Below are 22127 nucleotides of genomic sequence, written 5' to 3' on the forward strand. Positions count from 1 at the left end.
TATATAAAATCTAATAATTTTTCCTTTTTTGTTTTAAGGCTAATAATTCAATGTATGCAACTCCAGCAATTACGTATTCGGAAACACCAAATTTCATAATAGTCAAATGATTCCCAAGCATTTCAAACCGGCTAACATTCAAAAGGGTGAGTTAGCTAAACTCCACGTATTTATATCTCAAAAATTCTTAGAATAATAAAAGTTTAAAATGACTTATAATATGTATGAATTACAATGGATTTTTATAATAACTTGAATCATCATTTTCGTAAAACGAGAACGTATATATATTATTTGTTATAAGAGAGTGCAGTCGCATTTGTGTGGACATGAGCTCGAGAGGTGATAGAATGGTTTCATACTACCAAAATCAATAAAAAGTGAATATACCTACCGAATGAATATTGTAATTTTTCCTGAAATTATTGAAGGAAGTCTAAAATTATGACAAGTATTTGGATATAACGGAAATTAAAAAATAAAAGCACACCCGACCATAGTTCTGTGGGAAACACGTGAGTCACAATTGGAATTATCTCTAAAAAAAATCGAAATTGTATTATTGGTACATGAATTGAACCATAATCGTGGCTGTAAATTTATCTAAGGTGTTTATTATATAATTATTAAATAATTAAACTTTATTTAGTTTATATTCACCACGAAATTCTGAGCGGATTTGCCAGGTGTTATTCAGCATCATTTGTGGGGAAAAAAATTAAAAAAACTTGACTTCTAACTAAACTATTCTGGTCCTCAATTTTGATGTTGGGATGAAAACAAAATAAATTCTTTAAATTACATGAATCCTCGATCGGTTTATGGCACCAAGAACGATGTTAAGATCAAGCGTTTATCACTAAGCCAAAAACTATAACTATTAGCAAAGACGCAACTTTATTTCCTTATACTTGTGGTGGTGCAAAGTGCACCTACTCGGGTGTTAATGGGTCTGTTAGGTCCATGAGTCCATGGAGGTGTGTGTCTATCTGTCAGTGCTGTCTCATATACCTTATAGATCAGTCTTACCATTTCTCTAAAGTCGGTCACGTCCCCAGCAGAGACAGTATTACCCGTTAAGATATGGTGTCACTCTTTTATGGCCCATTTAGCCAACTCGATCAAACGGCGCAACGTCAGTAACTTGACGCATGAGAACTTCCCAGTATGTTACCCATCCTAGTACTACTCTCACTCATACACGCTTAACCCGACATTTCAAACGAAAATCAACATTTGTAACAAACATGAAATAAAGCTAAAGAATTGACTCTCACTTTTATTATCTCAAATTGAACCAAATATCACCAAAATTATCTCAAGCAATTAGCTTCAATGCTCAATCATATAGTCAAATAATTCCAGAACATATTGACACACAAACCCGCTAAGATTTGAAAAGGCACTGAGGCGGCTAACATTACGTATCTCGGAGGAATTTTTCTTCTTCATTGATGGATATAAATATGTGTGACTTCTACATCAAAACTTTATAAATAAACAAGAGGGATCGATGGAAAAATTTAATCTGTTTCAGTTTTTTTGTGTTTTACACAGTAATACACACGACAACGGTATTGTGTCACGGCCCCGAACCCGTCGAAATCTGGTTCCGAAACCTAAAGAAACCGTCGGTACCGAAAACCGCCGTGATCCAGTTCTATGTTCAAGATTTCCTAGATGGTCCTAGGCAATGAGCTTGGCAAGTAGCTCAACCTAAATAAACTCAACTTTCAATCACAACTATATATTAAAAAAGAATCAATTTGATATTATACCAAATAATGAAATTATAGTTGTGTTGTCAAATCAATTATCTAAATTTTCAAATCATAATATTTAAACAAAATATCTTTGGGGTTGGGTTACACACTGTAATATAGTAAAGATAACTTGTTTGTATGTCCTGTCGCATATTAATAATCTATGTTGTCAAATTTCAGTACTATTATCGTTATCTTATTTTTTTTGTTAATTTTACTTATTTTATTTTAACAATATATATAGTATAATATTGCAAATTTTACTAGATATATTTTACTACACCCGACCACGGCTAGGTGGGGAACATATGAGTCAAAATTGCAATTATTTTTTTAAAAAAATAAAAATTATACAAGAAATGAGAACAAAGATCATAAATTTTATAATGTTGTAAGACACATTGATAACTTAATCTAATATAATTAAACTAATTATTTTATATAAATTAAATTTAAATGTTTTTTTCATTTCATTTAAAAATGATGTATTCAAAATATTTTGTTATATAAATTTTAAATAATTAATTTAATTATTTTATATTTACCATGAAAGTTTTTGTGGCGTATCAGATGTCATTCAACACAAATTTATAAATAAAATAAATAAGTATATGACTTCTAACCAAACTGATTCGGGTCCTCGATTTAATGCTGAAAAATATAGATTTAACTAGAAACTATGGATGAAAATAAAGCAGACTGGAAATAAATTCTTAAAATGACACATGAATCACTTTTAATGTAAAATAAAGACTTGACTTCTAACTAAATGATTCGGGTCCTCCAAATTTGATGCTGAAAATATAAAATATTCAAAATATTTTGTTATTATTATCGATTTTATTAACGTAGTCATTAATTATTATTTACATCAGCTTGCATCAACGAAGGTTAGTTTGCAAAATAAAATATCATAAGGTAAAAAATCTAAGAAATCGGACCATGAGGCCAATATTAACCTTGTTAGTAGTTTTTTTGTGAGACAGTCTTATAGATCTTTATTCATGAGATGGGTCAACTCTACCTATATTTACAATATCAGCGACATAAATTGTAAGGACCTGGGCCTGTCCCTTTTGGACCTGCTTGGACCGAGCCAACGCTTCCCTCATGATAACCTAAGTACCTTATTCACAGAACTCACCACCCCTGACAGTGGTGTACGTGCCTCCCCAGGTTTTGATCCAATGACCTCCAAGTTAAGGCCCTGGACCTGCCACTTATGGGCCACCCCTGACAGTGGTCTACGTGCCTCCCCAGGTTTCGATCTAATGACCTCCAAGTTAAGGCCCTGGGCCTGCCACTTATGGGCCCTGCAATCACAATTGAGCTAGCTCAATTGGTACCAGGTTTCAAGGATCAATGTACTTAGCCTGGAGGTCATTGGATCGAAACCTGGGGAGGTACAAACTTCCCTGCCAAGGGGGAGGAGTCCTGTGAGTAAGTGCAAGCTAGGCCGGGTCCAAGGATTGTTATTGCAAGGTCCATAAATGGCAGGCTCAGGACCTTACACAAATAAAATATTTTTCTCACAAAATTGACTCACGACATCTCACAAAAGTTATCGTGTAACCCTATACACACACATATATATAGAATGAAATTATCGATTTCTAAAAATAAAACTAAATATACATCACATTATTCCTACATTCCTACAAATATAACTTTAATCATTCGAAAATATCGAAAATTGAACAAAAAATATCACCCAAAATTATGTCAAGTGATTGCTTTCAATGTTCAATCATATAGTCAAATAATTCCAGGACACAATGACCCCCAAACCACTGAGATTTAAACAGGTAAGGAGGAGGCTAAACGTTACGTATCCCAAAGGAACTTTTCTTCTTATGCTATGATATTCTTCATTAATGGATATAAATATGTGTTCCTTCTACATTTTACCAAATCAAAACTTTATATAGGAGGAAAATCAATAAGAGGGACTATGAAGAAAATTAATCTGTTTCTGTTTGTTACACTATACACACTAATACATGCATCGACAATATTGTGTCACGGCCCCGAACCCGTAGAAGTCTGGTTCCGAAACCTAAAGAAACCGTCGGTACCGAAAACCGCCGTGATCCAGTTCTACGTTCAAGATTTCGTAGGTGGTCCTAGGCAATCAGCTTGGCAAGTAGCCCAAGCTAGCATTACTCCGACTTCACCGACCAATTTCGGCAGACTCATCGTGGCAGATAGCTTACTAACCGTCGGAACCGATTTAAACTCGGCACCCATCGGGCGAGGTCAAGGGTTGATCGGTTATTCAGATTTGAACGACCCGGCGGTATCTTCGAGTATTAACTACGTTTTCACTAGTGGTAAATACAACGGGAGCACACTCTCCATGTTCGGAAGAAACCCACTATCTGCTGCCGGTGATCGGGAGTTATCTATAGTTGGTGGTACCGGTGTTTTTAGATTAGCACGAGGTATAGCTACCGTCCGTACTTACTTAGATTTTGATGCCACGGGGCATGGCGTTTTCAATTATACTTTGTATGTCATTTATCCTTAGTGTGGCCATGATTATTTGTCATTTGATGAATCATTGGCGTGAATAAACAAGATCCATAATAGGGCATCTCGAGAGATACATGCATATACTGAAACATTAATAAAATGTGGTTGTGAAATTGAATTTTAGTTTGTAGACTCTATATTTTTTTTACTCCATTCTGTTTCTTCGTGATTAAATTGATGGATTTGATATAAAATCTCACACCAATTCTTGTGGAACGTTAGTCTGGCATTGTAGATTTATTCATTTCTTGTTTGGAGTTTTTATTTCATTTAAAAATATTAAATTCTTATAATAAAAAAAGTGAGCACTTTTCATGGATAGAAAATAACAGTGTTCTAAAAAGCCCGCTTAAGCTTGAAGCTTGAAAAAAATGCTTCGTTTCAGAGAAAAGCGGAAAAAAGTGGCGTAATTAAGGCGTTTAATTAAGCATGCTTAAGCACAATTAATCGCATTTGTTATTTTTTAAAAATTTATTTTGAAAGTATGTCTTTTTATTTTAAAATAATAATTTAAGTTTATAATTGTGATGTTTATTTTTAAATTTTAATTATGATTAAGCGTGTCTGACAATAATTTGACAAATATTTAGGATTTTTAATGTGTTCTAGTTACAAAAACAGATAAAGATTGTAATTTTGAGATTTTTATGTTTTTATAAATATGAGAATTAATGCATCAAACTTATATTTATCATATTTATGTATTATTTTATCTATTTATTGGTTTGAGATAATTAGAATTACACTAAAAATAAAAAACGTTTTTTCACGCTTAAGTATGTAGTAATCTCGCTTAAGCTTGAAAAGCTTGGAGCTCGACATCCGTGCTTCGGGGCGCTTCACGCTTTTTAGAACTTTGGAAAATAAGCGAGAAGTTTACAACTAAAATTTAAAACTTGTTCGAACATCTCATTCACGATAGCATAAACAGGCACATATATGATATAATAACAATTAATAAGGAATAATACATTTATATTTTTTTAGAAATGATTAAATATTAATTCCCTCTCATTTTGCAAATACAGTCGTAGATTGGGTCATCCATGTTTTATGAACAAAGGACTAAAGTTACTATACAACAATCAATAATCAATAATCAACTTGAACAAAACCAAAGATCTGAATAAATATTTTCACATTTTGACACGAGACATGAAGAGTACATACAACGGTCGAATTACATCCCGTGTAGCGTCGACAAAGTTAGGTCGTCGGATCCCCAACGCCACGAACTTTCGAGGAGGTAAAATGCTCCTTGCCCTGTGTATCATTTCGGGAGCGGGAGCTAGGGGAGTGGCAGCAGGAACTTTCTGAATTTGCAGTCCATGCTCTGCACAAATTTGCAGCCATTGATTCCTGTCAATCCAAAAGAGAACTCCAAGTCAAAGTTTAATTTAACAAATAAATAAGAAACCGTAATTAATTCAAATACACACACACATATATATTTATATAGATTAAGCAGAACTCACAAGTCACAACAACAAGCAACATATAAATAAATTAACACCAAATAAAGAAAAATTAACAGCTTCTGCTAAAATTCAATCCGTGAGATTTTATAGAAAAGCCCTTAAAAACATATAAAATACAGTCAAAATGTAAAAGGAAATCATGAAACATGAGTACCTCTCCAAGTCTCAGCCAACTCCGACTGGTGCCAATAACTTTTCTTGCATGAAATGCCCGAAACTGGTCACCTGAATTTAGTTCAGTAATCTTTTGGCAACGAATTCGGCTTCCCTCAATTTTCCTTCAGCTTCGAGACCGATTCTCAACTCTTCAATGCAGCTTGAAGGTTGTTCTATACCCTTCTCTAACAATTCATAGTACAGGTTGAATGCTTCTGATAGCCTGTGGCCTTTACAGAGACCCGTTAAAACAGTATTGCATATGGCAATATCGACAGTCTGGTCATTTTCCAGGCTGAACACGAGCAATTCACTTGCCTCCATGAACTTTCTATCCTTGCAAAGTGACACAATCAGTTCTTCTATATGGACTATGTAACCATTTTTATAGAGACTCCTAACAAGCTGAAATGCCTTTTTCTGTGCACCACTCCTGAAGATCACTTTGATTGCATCTGTTGAGAGATTGATGTTTGGTCTAATCTGTTTGTCTAACATTAGCATAATCAAGCAAGCCGATTCATGAGAAGAATCCTTTTTGACAAGTTCCATAAGAACACGGTGGAATGTGGATGTTCTTGGAAGGTGGGAACCATTCGACATCTTTTCCAAGGTGTCGTAGGCGAGGTTTGGTTGACCCTTACATAGAAGACCTTCTATTAGTGATTCATAAATCTCGGCGTCAGGGACAAAACTTCTCCTCAACATCAAGACCAAGAGTTTATGCCCATCTTCAACCGTCCCTTCCTTACAATGCCCCAAAATCAAAGTTTTATAAGCCGGAGGATCTTGTATCCCTCGTTTCATTAGCTGCCTGAACACTCTCTCAGCTTTCTTAGTCTTCCCATTTGCACATAAATTACGAAAAATGGGATTGTACGCTGCAGCAACAGGCGTGCAACCATCTTCACACAACAAAATTTCCTTCTCAAATAACTCATCAAGCAACTTCTCTGCCACGTTAAAATTTCCCTTTTTACACACAGCCCTAATCAGCATACTATACGTGGCTGAATCTTGTTTAACATTCAGTTCCGTCATCTTCTCAAAAACTCTCAGAGCCTCGTCCAAATTCCCCCCATTGCAATGAGCATTCATCACCGTGTTAAAAGTACACGTGTCTGGCACCAATCCCACATCCCCTCCATCACATTTCCCTAAAATCTCTTTTACCATATCAAAGTTCTGAGATTCACAGAGCCCTTGAATAATCGTATTATAAGTGATTTCATTCGGCTTGATGCCAAGGTCAACCATTTTTCTGAACACATCCATAGCCTCGCCAATTTCTCCTTTTCCGCAATACCCTCGAATCAAAGTAGTGTAGCTAATAACATTTGGCTTCAAATTCTCCCCTTTCTTTTGCATACCATCAACCACATTACGTGCCATGTTCACCTTTCCATCTCTACACAAACCATCAACAATCGTATTGTACGTTAACAAATCCGGTGTACAATCAAATTTCTCTATCTCTTTAAAGATCCTAAATGCTTCATCAATCCTCGAGTTCCTACAAAAGCCTCTTATCAAGATATTAAAGGTATACAAATCCGGATTCACTCCATATGTGCTAAGCATTTCATGATATAGATCCAAAACCGTTCTCATCCTTCCACTTTTGAGCAAAATCAAGAACAGACAATTAAAAGTAACAACTGAAGGAGAAATGCCCATTGATTTCATTAGCTTAAATACCTTTAAAGATTCTTGAAAAAGCCCAGCATCACCATAACTACGAATCAAGCTGTTGAAAAACTTGTCAGTCAGCTGTACAACATGGTTGGATTTCTTGGGTATAGAAATTAGGAAGTTCCGAGCCGCATTGAGGTTACGAGCCCGGCCAAGAATTTCGAGCATGATGAAGTAGGAGTGATGGGTGTGTGTAAAGCCAGAACCTTCCGCCCAATTGAAAAACCGAAGGGCTTTGGAAGGGGTTTTGACAAGGCGGAGAGTTTGGAGAACGGTTGTTTGGGAGAGCGGGGTGGTGGTGCAGAGGAAGGACTCGAGTCGGACCGACCAAGCGGCGGCGGCGTTGATGAGCCTGGCCATGGTTCGGGCTTTCTTTGTTTTTGTTGGCTTGGAATCATGAGATTCATCTTTCTTTGATTTCTTATCGGGTGCGACCACAGCAGAGACGGCGAAGGCGGAAAACGGAGGCGGTTGGCGGAATACTTGCGTGAGATTTGAAGGGAAGACAGAGGTGCAGTACGAGAGCTTGAATTGGAAGATTTTCCTCCTGAAGTTCATCGAGAACTTGGAGGGATAGGCGGCGCCACCAACCTCCCAAAACTCGCCGGCCGACGCCACCAGCAACCCGTTTTCGAAATCAACCGAATTAAACCGATCAACACAATTATAATCGAACCAATCGTAAAATTGATGGTATTTTGTTTTGAAAGTTTGATTTATTTATTAAAATATGAAATTTTAGTAAAACAATTTTTATACAATTGCAGAATATGAAATTTCTTATACAGAATATGAATATAAATTAATAAAAATTCAATAAATAAAGTATAAATTATAATCGAATTTAAATACGAGAAGAACTTATACATGATCACAATGGTGAATTATTTATTTATTTTTTAAATAAAGTAATCCACTTCGAACATTTACATCTTTATTTTATTTTAAATTGTAATATTATGAATTATATTGTTAAATATTTAGATATTTTTACGTATATCGGCAGTTTCTTCTTGACAATAATCAAAATCATTAATTATAATAATCCAAACAAAAAATCTATGGTTGGTATGGTTTGATTATTAATCATTCCCACTTTGGTTTCATTTGTTACTTCGTGAAACTGATACATTTGGATCTGTTCCAATATTTATTTTATTCGATATATCGAGATTTCGCTACGGTATCAAATATAAATCGTTTTATACCCAAAAAAAGTGATCTTACAAGACTAGTTAATAAACAGGTGCTTATAGCTAAAGCATGTAGTTCACTTGCCAACAGCTTTCTCTGATCCTTTTCCAGTATCACAGGAGCATCCTCGCTCGAGCAAACCATTAGACGATCTTCTGAAATATAATGTTGATGCGACGATGTTCAATAACCCTTCTCACTGTCGGCAAAATAAATGCCAACAGCGAGTATTAAATGAATGAAGGAAAAGTCAAGTCATCATTTGCAGCGGAAAAACACGGTTGGCAAAAGAAGAAAAATATTGTTTCATACTATTGAGTTATGCTATAAATAGATGCATCAATTGATCATTTACTTCATCCATTCTTCGAGTCTTCTCTCATCTTACATCATTTGATTGCTTAGTTTTATAATATTTGTGAGGTGTTTGTTCTCCAGTATTAATTGTGTTCTATTTGGAAATACAGTGAGTGGTTGTACACCATAAAATATTATAGTGTAATTTTTTATATCTTGTCTGTGATTTTTATTTTAATAATTTTTAAAAGTTTTTCACTTAAATATCGATTTCCAACGAGATATATAGATCTTGTAACTTTGCTTTTGTCAAAATTTCCGGAAACGAAGATGTAGAAAAATACTAAATAAAAAATCTGTTAGACCACGGGTTCTATCAAGGGCCCAAATATGGTTGTGGGCCTATCTGTACAATGAGGCCCATTCAACATCGCAATTCATTCGAAATCTTCATCTCTTCGTAGACCTTCCTCCGAAGCTCCGAACACAAGAAACACACACTAGTCTTCAAAATCAGGAGCAAAATGCAGAGACAGGCTTCGCGATTCATCCTGAGCCGAGCTTCCGCTGCCGCGATGAGGTGGCATCGCCCATTATCGACTGATCTCCCGGCGGAGGCGGCGGGTGACTCTAAGTTCGTTGACGCTTGGAAGAAAGTTGTCCTGAATATTGACCCGCCGAAAACCCCCTCTTCGTACATGGCGCCACGTCCCCCGACGCCGTCCACCATTCCCTCTAAGCTCACCGTTAATTTAGTTCTTCCTTACGATTCCATCTTGGCCGCCAAAGAGGTAAATCCGTTTATGTATTGTTCATTTTCGTTCGCTGTTTTGTGTGGAAAGTTGTGATCTTGCTTCTGGCTTGATGGGTCTTTGAACATTTATCTTATTTAGTGAATGCTACTGAGTTACGACAATAAGGTGGTGGGCTCGATTTATATTTAGGAATTTGTGTTGTTTATTTTCTTAATTCTCTTTTGTAGAAGACTTGGTTAATTCTGAGATTTGTTTTCTTGTTTTAGTGTTTTGTTACGGATGGATAATTTAGTAACACTGCTGGGATTTTTTTAGTTTGTCTAATTCTGGAGTCAAGAACTCAACAGCATCTCGTAGGTTTCATTTGTTGATGATCAAAATACGTTTTCCTTTAATAGTTTTAAATTTATCGATATTGCTCATGTGGAGTAGAACAGAATCCTTTTATTGCAGACTAAGCACTGAACATGATTCTTATATTTCCCAAAAATTCTCGATCGATCTCCCTATCATAGCCCGGGCCTTTAAGATAAAGTAGTTTTCAGCTAAATTTCTTTTGACGATTCTTTTGTGGATCTTTTCTAAAATTAGATGGTAGAGGCACGTTGATTGGTAGTGTAGCTTTGTACATTACGAGGATATTGCAGCAGTTTTAATACCATGATCATTATTATTCATTAAAAGGATTGAAATAATGGATTGAAAGTGTGAAATTCTTGAGTCAGATATCTTAACATGTGTTTGTATCCAGCACGATGTCATCAAAACATCTTCGAGAACTTTGCCTCTGTTTTCTTCCTTTTAAAATTGAATGGAAATCGATCATAAATTAATTAAAGAACTGCTAGCTTTCTTCATGCATTGGCCTCTCCTCCCATCCCATGCACTTTGAGGAATTGTTTATTGTTTATATAGCTTATTTTTTGAGTGTGAATTGTGAGGTGTATATATGTTTCTTCTGAAGAGACTTCAATCTCACCGCTACAGATTTGTGATTTATTGATAGACTAGATTGATAATCAAAACCCAAATGATTTTTTTCCTCTCTATTTATTTTACTGGACCAATATTTGGAAATCAATATTTCTTCGTTGGTTTGATGGATGAAGCCACATGGATCTGTATACATTATGTTGGTCTTTAACCTCTTGTCGAGCAACTTCTTGACTAAGTGCAAGAGCTCAGAAATCCATTAGGCATTAGCTGCTCAAGATGGATGACCTTAAGTCCGTTCAATGGAGTAGTGTGCTCTTTCCATTATACTTGCATTAGCTTAACTATGGTTGATCCTGTGGTTATTTTTCCTTTAATTGCGTCGTTAAGCATTAGCATATTATTCTCTACCAATTATATCCAACTAACCAGGCACTATAATCATCTGGCAAAATACATTATTAATGTTATATGCGAGTTTTCTAGCATTCATTGATTGACCAGCTAGCATTAGAACTCATTTTTTGGAATATAATCCGAGTATTATTATAATTATAAAACTTAAAAGTTCTTGTAACCTATGTAGGATACATGCATATGCAGTCTACACGACTTGTTCAAATCTATAATTACTGTCAAGTCTGAAATTGAAATTATCATTCAAAATATGTGATAAATTAGATAACGGAAATTAGTACTTATCTTGTGATTGATTTAAGCATCACTTTATTACTTGTTAGAAGTTGGATCTAATCATTATGGAGGAAAAAGAACAACAAAATGAGAATGAGAAAAAGTTAGCTATTTGAACCTTTTTCCTAGGATTTGATTAATTATAATACAAATTTGTATAACCAAAATGTGTCAAATGCCAATGTATTTGTTCAACGACTGTATCCATTTTTATTTATAATTTAGGTTCCAAGGTATATATGTGGCGTATCTGACATAAATGTTGTGTCTGACAAGGATTCCTACTCAATTGCGAAATGATATCGTGTGTTTTTTATGTGTCCATGCATCATAGAACTTGATTGAAATTGAATATATTTAGGTTGGATGGAGGTATTTGAATTTGAAAGAAGTCTTTGTTCTTTAAGTTGCATTTGGATGTAAGGATTTGATTTGGGGAAGGATTGATTTGGAGGAATGAGTTTTGATTTGGGGAAGGGTTTGAAGACCGAATTTCAAATGACACTTATTTTGATTGTATTTGAAATGTATCTCAATTACTGATGACAATGTTTAATTTGATACACGGTAGAATTAGAATTCTCTTCAACTTATTCCATTCAAACAAGTCATGGAATCTAAAACCATGGATTTGAAATCTACCAACCCAAACACAACCTAAGGGTGCACCTGGATTGAGTGGTTTGAAGCCATGAACTTGAGTTCCATTTAATTGTTTGAAAGGATTTATATCAGGTGTATTTCAATTCCACATCTCTATTAACTTATGTGATGGTAATTGAGATTCAAATCCATTTTCAGATCAAATCCTTCCACTAAAATGAATTGCATTAATCCAAACACAACTTAAGGTTCCATTTGAATTGATGTATTTGAAAAGACAAGAATTTCAAATCAATAAATAGCAAATTTATTAGTTTGTTTGGATAAATCCATTTGACAATGGATATTTAATCCCCGACTAGTTAATTTTTGGAATTTTTGTAGTGGATTTTAAATTTATGTCAATATGAAGTTATTTCAAATCATTCGTTCAATACTCCAACCAAATTTTCCAATCCAAATGCAACCTAATTGATTTCATTTCTTGAGAATTTGAAACACATTTGTTTTGAACAAGTTTAAAACGGAAAAAAATTCAAATTCATAGAATTCAAAAGTATAACACAAATATGATAGATTTAGATCATGTATGATTTGTACTCTCTCAATCCAAATACACCAATACATTTAATTTTGTATGTCACTTTTAATAGACTCGTGTAATATAGACATGAAAATGAAACTTTAGTTAAGGTATCTGCGACTTTCTTTGGTGTTTCTAGAAAATGATGCCTGAAAATGTATTTTCTGGAAGTAAAATTGGAGAACGTGACATGTTTGAATTTGTTTTTCAGAAAGATATATTCTACCTTCATTCAACAATTTTTCAGTTATTCAAATTTTCACTAGTTTGTGGGGTACTTTAAAATCTGAATGTATGGTTTTCTTTTATTAGAACGTATGCTTGAGGGTGAAATATATTTTTGACTAAGAAACAGAAAATAACGAAAACCATTCCTGAAAGAACAAACAATATATCACCTACAACTTTCTCTGAATGATATTTAAAACTTTGATATTGGTGGTTTAGCAACTTTTTTCTAATATCATTTTTGGGCCTTTATAACTATTTAACCTCACCACAATCTCCATCTCTCTTATCTTTTCAGGTTGATATGGTCATAGTCCCAGCGACTACCGGACAGATGGGTGTTTTACCGGGTCATGTAGCTACTATTGCTGAACTAAAGCCTGGTATTTTATCAGTTCATGAGGGTAACGATGTAACAAAATATTTTCTGAGCAGTGGGTTTGCGTTTGTCCACGCAAACTCTGTTGCCGATATAATAGCTGTTGAGGCCACACCAGTTGACCGCATCGATGCAAATCTAGTTCAGAAAGGTCTTGCTGAGTTCCAACAAAAGCTAAGTTCAGCAACAACTGATGTTGAGAAGGCAGAAGCACAAATCGGCATAGATGTACACAGTGCTCTCAATGCTGCTCTTACAGGTTAATGGTTAAAGACTAGCATGTCTTCAACTTGACCTGTATTTTTTTTATCCTGGTGTTCTTTTTCTCTGGTTCTTTTTACCCATTTCAAGTGCTGGTTTCAGCTTACTATCGACAAATACATTTACAAGGATTTCTTGAATAAATATAAAAAACCAAGTATGTTTTAACTTTGATGTTATTCTTTTTCATTTTTGAGTGGGAGGATGGTGATTCTTACAATTGGATCTCGAACCGGAGACCTCTTTCCATATTTGGGATCTTGGTGTCTGTTGTTCTACAATTGTGATTAGGCTCCTGGTTGATTTTTTTTCTGTTGGATGATAATTGATATTTCTACTTCTGGTCGGGCACTCGCTGTACTTCCCAATCTTACATTGAATTGTACCGAAGCTGAGTTTTGTGCCTGCCTTGAGCCTGCTAATGGAACGTAGGCCTAATCATGGTTTTAAAATCAATGGTTTGAATAAAAGGTAGAACAGAAACTAAACATGTTACTAAATATAAAATAAAAAATAAGGGTCAAATATGATTTTATATAAATATTCATCAATTATGCATTACACAAGACACGAATTTCGATTTTGTTCCCCTTTTACATTGACATCAATTAAAAATGACTATTGAAAAAAAAAAGTGATAGTGGGACAATATGTATCTTACGAGATTCAACATGAATGCGCAGAACTTATTTCGATCTTCTTCTCCTGTTATTCTGATCACTCGGCTCTCAGGCAAAAACTCAATGCAAAATTTCATGTGAAAGAGAATAATCACTCAGCCTCAGCAGCATCTGCATCACTTTCCAAGTACACTTCAGTCGCCTTCGAAATCGGTCTGTCTTTCCCTCCCAAGAGACGAGTTTCACCATAAAGTACGTTGGATATGTAATCCGAACGTTGGTTCTGTAGAATCATATTCCTACAGGTGAAATATAAATAAATTGTTGATGCAGCTGCCTTGAATTCTTTGACAAATGCTTCAGATCCTTACACTAAACTATTACACAGAATGATTGACTTTTCTTATTGAGCCAATTAGAAAACATAATTGTAAACATACTAGGTGTTATCAACAACGTTATAATTCACCTATGATTGTTCAACTTGATGTCATTCGCCTAAAAGTAAATAATCATATCTTGTCAGACGGTCTCACGTATATTTATTCGTGATATCTTTACAATAATAAGTAATATTGTTGACATAAATAATTGTTTTTCATGAATAACTCAAATAGGAGATCTGTCTCGTGACTCGTGAGACCGCCTCATAAAAAATTTTGTTATGATTCTAATGTATCATATGAAAGACAAATAATTTGTTGATGCAATTATTAAAGTCGTAGAATTAAACATTATTTTGGTTGTTGTGATCTTTTACAATATTCGAACGGTCGGCAACTCGGCATCAAACAAATACGAGATTGGAGGAACTTACAACTAATTTCAGGCAAAGTTTTCCATTCCCAGATTATAAATTGAAAATATTTGTGTTGTCTTTGGCTCCTAGCCATCGTTATTGGGCACTTTCTTATATTTATTATTACATTGAAAAAGAATAATTGTTGATAAAGTTGCTAACAGAATGAAAGCCATCGAAGAACTCCATGCCTACTATCTCAGAGGAGCACTGCTTGCATAGGAACTAACCCTTGTTAGCCATTTGGGGTATGAATCGAATAAAAGTGTAAACCCTTTTCAGGGACTCTACTCTTTTATTCGAAATCGGAGGGAACATTGGGACAAGCTTCCAGCCATCGATATAGAAATGAAGATTTCAATCGTCGATGCAGAAGTGAGTATCTAAAAGTGGTAGCTCGTCTCGTTTTTGGTTGGAAAAAATAAGCCACAAAACACTGATAATTTTCAAAGACGCATAAGGATCAAATATAATATAAATAATTAAAATTAATTAAATTGTTTAATTGTGTAAATTAAACATCTCTATATACTATAGTATCTAAAAATTTAGAATTAGTTTAGTGTTTTGGTACAGAATTTTATTTTTGGGAACCGGAACCGAACAGTAAAATCTCAATTTTTTTCGTTTTGAAACCCCAAAAGGTGGCAGATTTGGTTTGAAAAGATGGTTTTAGCTTTGGTTAACGATTTCAAAGAACTGCCGATGGGAATCTCATCCTAATTTCAAAAGCATATTTTTAATTCGTTTTCATCTGATGCAGACAAGTTGACACTGAGGTATCATCAAGTATGCATAACACACAAGACATGCAACTTTCAATTTTATTTAACTTTCAAATTCACATGATTTCAAAATGTCCATTGTAAAAAGGGATAGTGGAACTATATATCTTATGAGATTCAACATGAATGCGCAAAACTGATGTTTATCTTCTTCTCATATGCTTCTGGTCTTACTTCCCACAAAAATAAAGGAAAAAACTCGATGCAAAATTTCATGTAAAAGACAATAATCACTCAACCTCAGCAGCATCTGCATCACTTTCCAAGTACACTTCAGTCGCCTCTGAACGCGGTCTATCCGTCTCTTTGTTTTCTCTTTTCTTCAACTCCTCTCTTTCCCTCTCAGCAGCTTGAGCTTTCGCTGTTTCAAGCCTCGAACTAACCGCTTCCCAAGATACAAGCTTCTCCATGAAGATGGATATGTAATCCGGACGTCGGTTCTGTAGAATCATATTTCCTACAAGTTACATTTCTTGGAAGCCAACACCAATAAATATAAATAAATCATTGATGACCATGGCGCTTCGATGTGGTTTACCTGAAAATCGAGGTAGTATGCGTGCTGTGTTCAAAGAATAGAGAGAATGTAAAGACAGTTTGAGATGGTTAAAAATAATTCCCAACGTAATTATTCGGTGAAGATATGTTAAAAAAATTATCTATCTGTTACCTCCCAAACGTCTAGAGTAAGCAGCGGCTGCAACAGCATAGCAGATAAATTTCATGAGATTATAAAGAAACAGGATTTGGAACAAAACCCAAAAAACAGAGAGACACTCACAGAGTAATCCCATACTAGAGGATTTACAGCATTTGGACTCTTCACGACCACAAGCTTTTTATCTTCATCTGATGGTCGGGGATTCACCGCATTTCCTACGTCAAGTCTATTTGCTTTGTCTATGTGTAAAATCAAAAGGGATCAACTATCAACAAACATTATCTTCATTTTGTTAAGAGGAGAAAATTATCTTGACATCTAAAATGGAACAGGAAGTAACAGGAAGGTGCTTACACACGAGCCAAGCCCAACCAGAACCAAATTGAGTTGCTGCAGCTGCCTTGAATTCTTTGACAAATGCATCAAAAGAACCAAAGTCTCTATTAATTAAATTCAGAAGTTCTCCAGATGGCTCACCTCCACCACCTCGTTTCATGGACCCCCAGAAGAATTCATGATTCCACGCCTGCCAATTGATATAAAATGACTAAATACTGGACTCTAAAGAATACAAGTAATACATTATGGACGGCAAAGATTGATAAGATAAAATAAAATAAAGCACATTTTTCTCGAGCAACGTCTAGATTTTATCCAAGAATTTGTTGAACACATACACATTCGGATTATAGATTAAATAAGCTAGAAGTGCAAATGGAAAGCATGCATGAGAAGGTGAAAATATAAAATTATACCTGGGCAGCATTATTGAAGGGTGGGAGGAAGTCACCCTTGTTGTATGTATCGATTATTATTTTTTCTAATGGTTTGCCATCAAGTTCGGTACCAACTATTTGCTTATTGAGGTTATCCACGTAAGCCCTGTGATGTTTTCCCCAATGGTATTCAAATGTTTCGCGGCTCATGTGAGGTTCCAAAGCATCCTAAATCAGAATCAATGAAATCAAGCACAAAATTATATATATTTTAAAAAATAGTTTCAAATGTACGAAATAAAAAATGAAGTACACTTGGTAATTGTTTGTTCCTTCATAAAAGAACAGAAACATATTTTCTCCAAAGGAATCTAGTTCTTACTATATAAAATAAATAATAAGTTATTAACTGCCTCGGCCACGCATAGCAGGCCAAAACTGGCGACCCAGAACAAACAGTTACATGAAAATAAGGCACAAAGTAATAACACAAGTAGAGGTTCGACGGAGTTTTCATATCTTACCAACGGGTAAGGTGGTGGCTTAAGTTCAATTATGGCCTTTATCACACCGCCAGCAGCTCCTCTTACATTCAATTTCTGCATCAAAAACGTTCAAACAACATTGTGTAACATTATTGGCAGATAATACAAAATACATTCCAATCTTGACACGACATCAGAGCAGGATCTTTCGACTCTTGCACCTCAAAACAAACTAGGGAGCTTAGAGGTGATTTCTCCCACAAGTGAAATTTTTTTATAAACAGTTTTTTTCTAAAATCACGACGCTTCCGGCCTGAAAACTGGAGACACCCTTCGTTTTTTAAGGCTGTTAATAGTTAGTCCACCCATCATGGTCACCCATTTCCAAAAGGCTTCGGAAATATAATAATCACATAGATATTGAATTATTGAATCAAGACAATCAATTAACTAGGGTCTAGGGGTGTGAGTTTGATCACTGAACCGATACTGGAGAAGGAGTTTCTGCAAACAAAAACTAGTTTGGGCCTTTGCAAATTATAAAAACACTTAAATAAGCTAAAATCACTCATCCAAAAAATGAAGCTTCTAACACTTACGCTTCACCTGTAAGAAAAATTTGAATTTGGACAAATCATATTGTGGCCCGTATCAAGATAATAAAGAGAAATAATTGTGTCAGCGGCGGGACGGCCGTAGTCTGAATTTTGGACGAACGGTGCATGGGTTGTCACACCTTTAGACTTTTGAAACGCACATACGCCTCTCCTTTTTTATTCTCGCGCTCCCGATCTTCTCATTGATGGTACGAGGGTGTTCTATAAATACCAACATTTGAGGTACTTGTGCACACAACCATAAGAAAAAGTACTACACGATCTAAAGAGGTTGGAGTGCTTAGAAGAAAAAATATTACACTATCTACAGATGTTGGAATGATTAGAAGACTCAAACTAAGAAGAAAGCATAATACTTACAAATCATTCAATTTATTGACGTAATAATAAATCTGTTTTCGCATATTTGTTTATCATGTTCATTCACTTTTAGAAACGTACATTTTGAGAAAACTCTAACATCCCCTACTTTAAGAAAATTATTTTACAAATCCTAATTTTTTTTCAAGCTAAAAGTTAATCAATTACTTTCTCAGGCTGAGGAGTATATTTCAAACTCACCTCTTCGAACTAAGCGGTTCATTCCAAAATCAAAATGACTTAAATAAGCCCATATTAATAGTGATTAGCATCTATACTTAGTAGGAGTCAAAAGAATAGATCTCAAATGTTAATACATCCAGAGAATTCCAATCCTACTTAAAAAACTAGTAAGCGTATCCAACATTCAATTCAATGAGATGCAAAACCCAGAAGCTCGCCACTTACATTTCAGTTCGACATTTCATCAATCACAACTCGTACCCATTTGCATGATACGATCAAACGAAAAATAATCACCATGGAACTTAACCTAACCCCCTCATACGGCCACGTTATAAATACGCAAAACATAAGCATACCTCACTCTTCCTCGTTTGGATGCCGCGAGTCGACCCAAAAAATCCTGCGACACAAATTTACGAACCAACAAAAACACAGGCATTTACAAATCAACAACAGCGATAATCGGTCTTGTACCATTGTACTCAAACAGCAAAAATTAGCAACCTTGGGAGGAAAATAACCCGCAACTCAGTGGAATATTAGTGGCTGTTGCCGCAGTCGCAGCCATGATATTCTCTGCACTCACTTCTTCTCAAATCAAAGTCTCGGCTTTCGAATAATCTCGGACGCGAGCAAATCCGGTGGCTGCGATTCCTTGTGGGAGTGTGGTTGGGGCAAGCACAACGTACGAGTACGACCATATATTGTACTCTCAACAAAATCTCGTCTGCAAATGGGTAGTACAATCTTGAAAAAAGTTTCATTTTATTTTATTTTAATAAAATAAAATTTTGGATTAGAAAAATAAATATTTCAATTATATATATATATATATGGCAAAAACTTGTGTGAGACAGTCTCACAGGTCGTATTTTGTGAGACGGATCTCTTATTTGGCTCATTCATAAAAAAATATTACTTTTTATGCTAAGAGTATTAATTTTTATTGTGAATATCGGTAGGGTTGACCCATCTCACATATAAAGATTCGTGAGACCGTCTCACAAGAGACTTACTCTATATATATATAGTTATGATATGTTGTACATCTGTCGATAGGCATATCATAAACGTTCAAGATCTTTGAAGAGACATCTCATAAAACATCAATGTTGCTTTAAATGTTACGACGATGTTATCGCATACATCTTCGAAACATTTAATGTAACGATATGTAAAACAACATCAAATTCGACGTTCTATGAGAACATCTTAAGGATTCAGTTTTTTCGCAATATGAAAAAGAAAATCAACCATCCTAACTACTTATTGTGATATTTTAAAAGACTAGCAATCAGAAATTTTTGTTGTATATATGAATAACATCCTCCTAGAATTTGTGGCACAGATCCCAAATATGTCCAAAAATATTTATTTAGTTTTTAACCTGGTACCCTTATAATCTCATTTTATATTCAAACTAAACATATAATAAAAACAAAATATTCATAAATAAAGACAAAATTGTATTATGTGTACTTGTGTACTACATTAACACAATGTAGTACGTGTATTATAATTAAAAAAAAAAAAAAAAACTTGTTTATAAATGACAATGAGTCGGGTTTGAGAGTTGTGTTTAACATAACATGAGATTGACTCTTTACAATTTTGAAAGACTCGATACCCATCCCGTCATGTCTAAACATAAACATTTACCCGCTCGACTTATATTCAAAATGTAACGCTTCTTATCCGTCAAACTCTTTAGATCCGTCAAACTAGTTAGATCGGACAGAAAAATATATTCGTAATATTAAAACAAAAAACAAAAAATTACTCAAAAAATTAAAGCCAACTAAGAACTTCATGCTCACTATATCAACGGAGTACCATTTTCATAGGAACAAACCTTCGTTAACCATTTGGGTTTATGAATTGAAGAAAAGTGTAAAACTTTTGCAGAGGGTGTCTGTAATTGGAGGAAACATTGGGACAAACTTACAGTCATCGCTGGATTAGAAATTTCGATACCTCGGAAAGAAAATTTTTACTCGTTTTTGTTGTTTTTGTTAATTAATCGTGATTGTAAACTAATTATATATTAATAAGGACATAGGTCCTCACAGTCGTCGAGATGGATCGTGAGGGCCACCTATCCATTTTGAATCAGGTTTCAATTGAAGAAATCAGGATCAACCATATCATTGAGAACAAAACAGGAGAAGTACTAAAGTACCAACAAGGATATAGAACTATCTGAACCCTTCGATGAAACTATTGAAGAAGACAAGATGAGAATAAGCTATTTGAAAAGAATTATAGTACGTTAATCATTCAATGGCGGGTGACCTCCTTTTCTTGTAACAAAAAAAAAACCTTATCCCGGTAAAAAAATTGCCAACAATTTTTTTTTTCTTAAAATAAGCAGTTTGACTTGAAATGGAAAAAAAAATGGAGGAATTCTATTTGTGGGGAAATTACAGACTCAGCTGCACCAAATTTTTGCGCATAAGTGTTTTCTAGTTACAATAACCGTATGTAAATCAAAGCTTTAAANAAAAATATTATTATGTATTTGAATCCAAATAGCCTGCCAAAGTTCTGTAGCACACAATTAATCAACAAATAAACAAAAAAATTAACTTGGTTTGAGAAAAAGTTAAAAAATCCCTTCTTCGAACTCGGATTCGTATTTTTCAACCTTACTTTTATTTTTTAATGTCGAAAAGCTCAGGAACGACTTCGCAATTTAGACAAAAATAGAAAAAAATTAACTTGGTTTGAGAAAAGTTAGAAAATGTTCAAATCTTGTCATGGTAAGAATAGTTGTTCGATGTTTATTCTAGGCTGCTCTGTATGGAAAAAAAAAAGGCTTTGTCAAATTATTTTTATTCACCTAAAGCCCAAAATCAGCAAGCTCTCTTTGTTCTCCCATTATCTCTCGAATTGCAGATTTACGTGACAATAAAATTCTAAAAAAATCCAACAATTTGATTTATTTCTCCTCTGACACTTTTCTTAGTCTTTTGTATTCCACTTTTTTGTGATTTTTTTTATAATCACATCTCTCACGGTATATATCGCATGTACATCACTCACAGTGTTATCTCACTTCTTGTAGTGATTTCTTTCACCTTACAAATCAATCGAACTCAGTGCCTCCAGATCAGATACACTAGTCAAACACATTATGTAAAAAAAATTCATCATAATGCACATTTGCATAAAAATATACATAATCCAGGTTTAGGGGATAATTCTAGACTCAATGCATTAAGGTGGACAGTGGACACGGATAAAGAACTTTTTGCATATCATGATCAAATGAATTTCATCTTTAATTTGATTTAATTTCAGTAGTTGATTGTGAAGAAATTCAATTGGATCTCATATCTCATCACACAATCC

General features: G+C 34.6%; 4 protein-coding genes across 4 annotated transcripts; 2 read left to right on the top strand and 2 right to left on the bottom strand.

The window, feature by feature from the left end:
• Positions 1-3714: 3714 nt before the first annotated feature.
• LOC140982920 (dirigent protein 22-like) lies at positions 3715-4290 on the top strand. The gene has a single exon (XM_073449707.1). It carries the CDS (start codon positions 3715-3717, stop codon positions 4288-4290), a length of 576 nt encoding a protein of 191 aa, XP_073305808.1.
• A 1019-nt stretch (positions 4291-5309) lies between these two features.
• LOC140982739 (pentatricopeptide repeat-containing protein At1g02060, chloroplastic) lies at positions 5310-8322 on the bottom strand. The gene is made up of 2 exons (XM_073449408.1): positions 5928-8322; positions 5310-5654 (listed from the first exon to the last, which is right to left on the bottom strand). The coding sequence occupies exon 1, from the start codon at positions 8177-8179 to the stop codon at positions 6005-6007; it is 2175 nt and encodes a 724-aa protein (XP_073305509.1). The 5' UTR covers positions 8180-8322; the 3' UTR covers positions 5310-5654; positions 5928-6004.
• Positions 8323-9553: 1231 nt separating this feature from the next.
• On the top strand, positions 9554-13719 carry LOC140982919 (ATP synthase subunit delta', mitochondrial-like). Its single transcript, XM_073449705.1, has 2 exons — positions 9554-9903; positions 13206-13719. The coding sequence occupies exons 1-2, from the start codon at positions 9637-9639 to the stop codon at positions 13548-13550; spliced, it is 612 nt and encodes a 203-aa protein (XP_073305806.1). The 5' UTR covers positions 9554-9636; the 3' UTR covers positions 13551-13719.
• Positions 13720-15771: 2052 nt separating this feature from the next.
• On the bottom strand, positions 15772-19520 carry LOC140982992 (superoxide dismutase [Fe], chloroplastic-like). Its single transcript, XM_073449820.1, has 9 exons — positions 19281-19520; positions 19133-19176; positions 17653-17727; positions 17168-17356; positions 16767-16938; positions 16533-16651; positions 16422-16448; positions 16290-16313; positions 15772-16191 (listed from the first exon to the last, which is right to left on the bottom strand). The coding sequence occupies exons 1-9, from the start codon at positions 19342-19344 to the stop codon at positions 15982-15984; spliced, it is 924 nt and encodes a 307-aa protein (XP_073305921.1). The 5' UTR covers positions 19345-19520; the 3' UTR covers positions 15772-15981.
• Positions 19521-22127: the final 2607 nt, after the last annotated feature.

Source organism: Primulina huaijiensis, chromosome 8 (genome assembly GCF_012295235.1).
Source record: "Primulina huaijiensis isolate GDHJ02 chromosome 8, ASM1229523v2, whole genome shotgun sequence".
NCBI classification, from domain to species: domain Eukaryota; kingdom Viridiplantae; phylum Streptophyta; class Magnoliopsida; order Lamiales; family Gesneriaceae; genus Primulina; species Primulina huaijiensis.

What these genes read in the sequence shown, in the direction of transcription:
- LOC140982920 (XM_073449707.1), top strand. Translation starts at nt 3,715, where the DNA reads ATGAAGAAAATTAATCTGTTTCTGTTTGTTACACTATACACACTAATA.
- LOC140982739 (XM_073449408.1), bottom strand. Translation starts at nt 8,179, where the DNA reads ATGAACTTCAGGAGGAAAATCTTCCAATTCAAGCTCTCGTACTGCACC.
- LOC140982919 (XM_073449705.1), top strand. Translation starts at nt 9,637, where the DNA reads ATGCAGAGACAGGCTTCGCGATTCATCCTGAGCCGAGCTTCCGCTGCC. An exon ending in CCATCTTGGCCGCCAAAGAG is followed by an intron (nt 9,904 to 13,205) that starts GTAAATCCGTTT and finishes TTATCTTTTCAG; the next exon opens with GTTGATATGGTCATAGTCCC.
- LOC140982992 (XM_073449820.1), bottom strand. Translation starts at nt 19,344, where the DNA reads ATGGCTGCGACTGCGGCAACAGCCACTAATATTCCACTGAGTTGCGGG. An exon ending in TCCAAACGAGGAAGAGTGAG is followed by an intron (nt 17,728 to 19,132) that starts GTATGCTTATGT and finishes TTTTTGATGCAG; the next exon opens with AAATTGAATGTAAGAGGAGC. An exon ending in TGGTTGGGCTTGGCTCGTGT is followed by an intron (nt 16,652 to 16,766) that starts GTAAGCACCTTC and finishes TTTTACACATAG; the next exon opens with ACAAAGCAAATAGACTTGAC.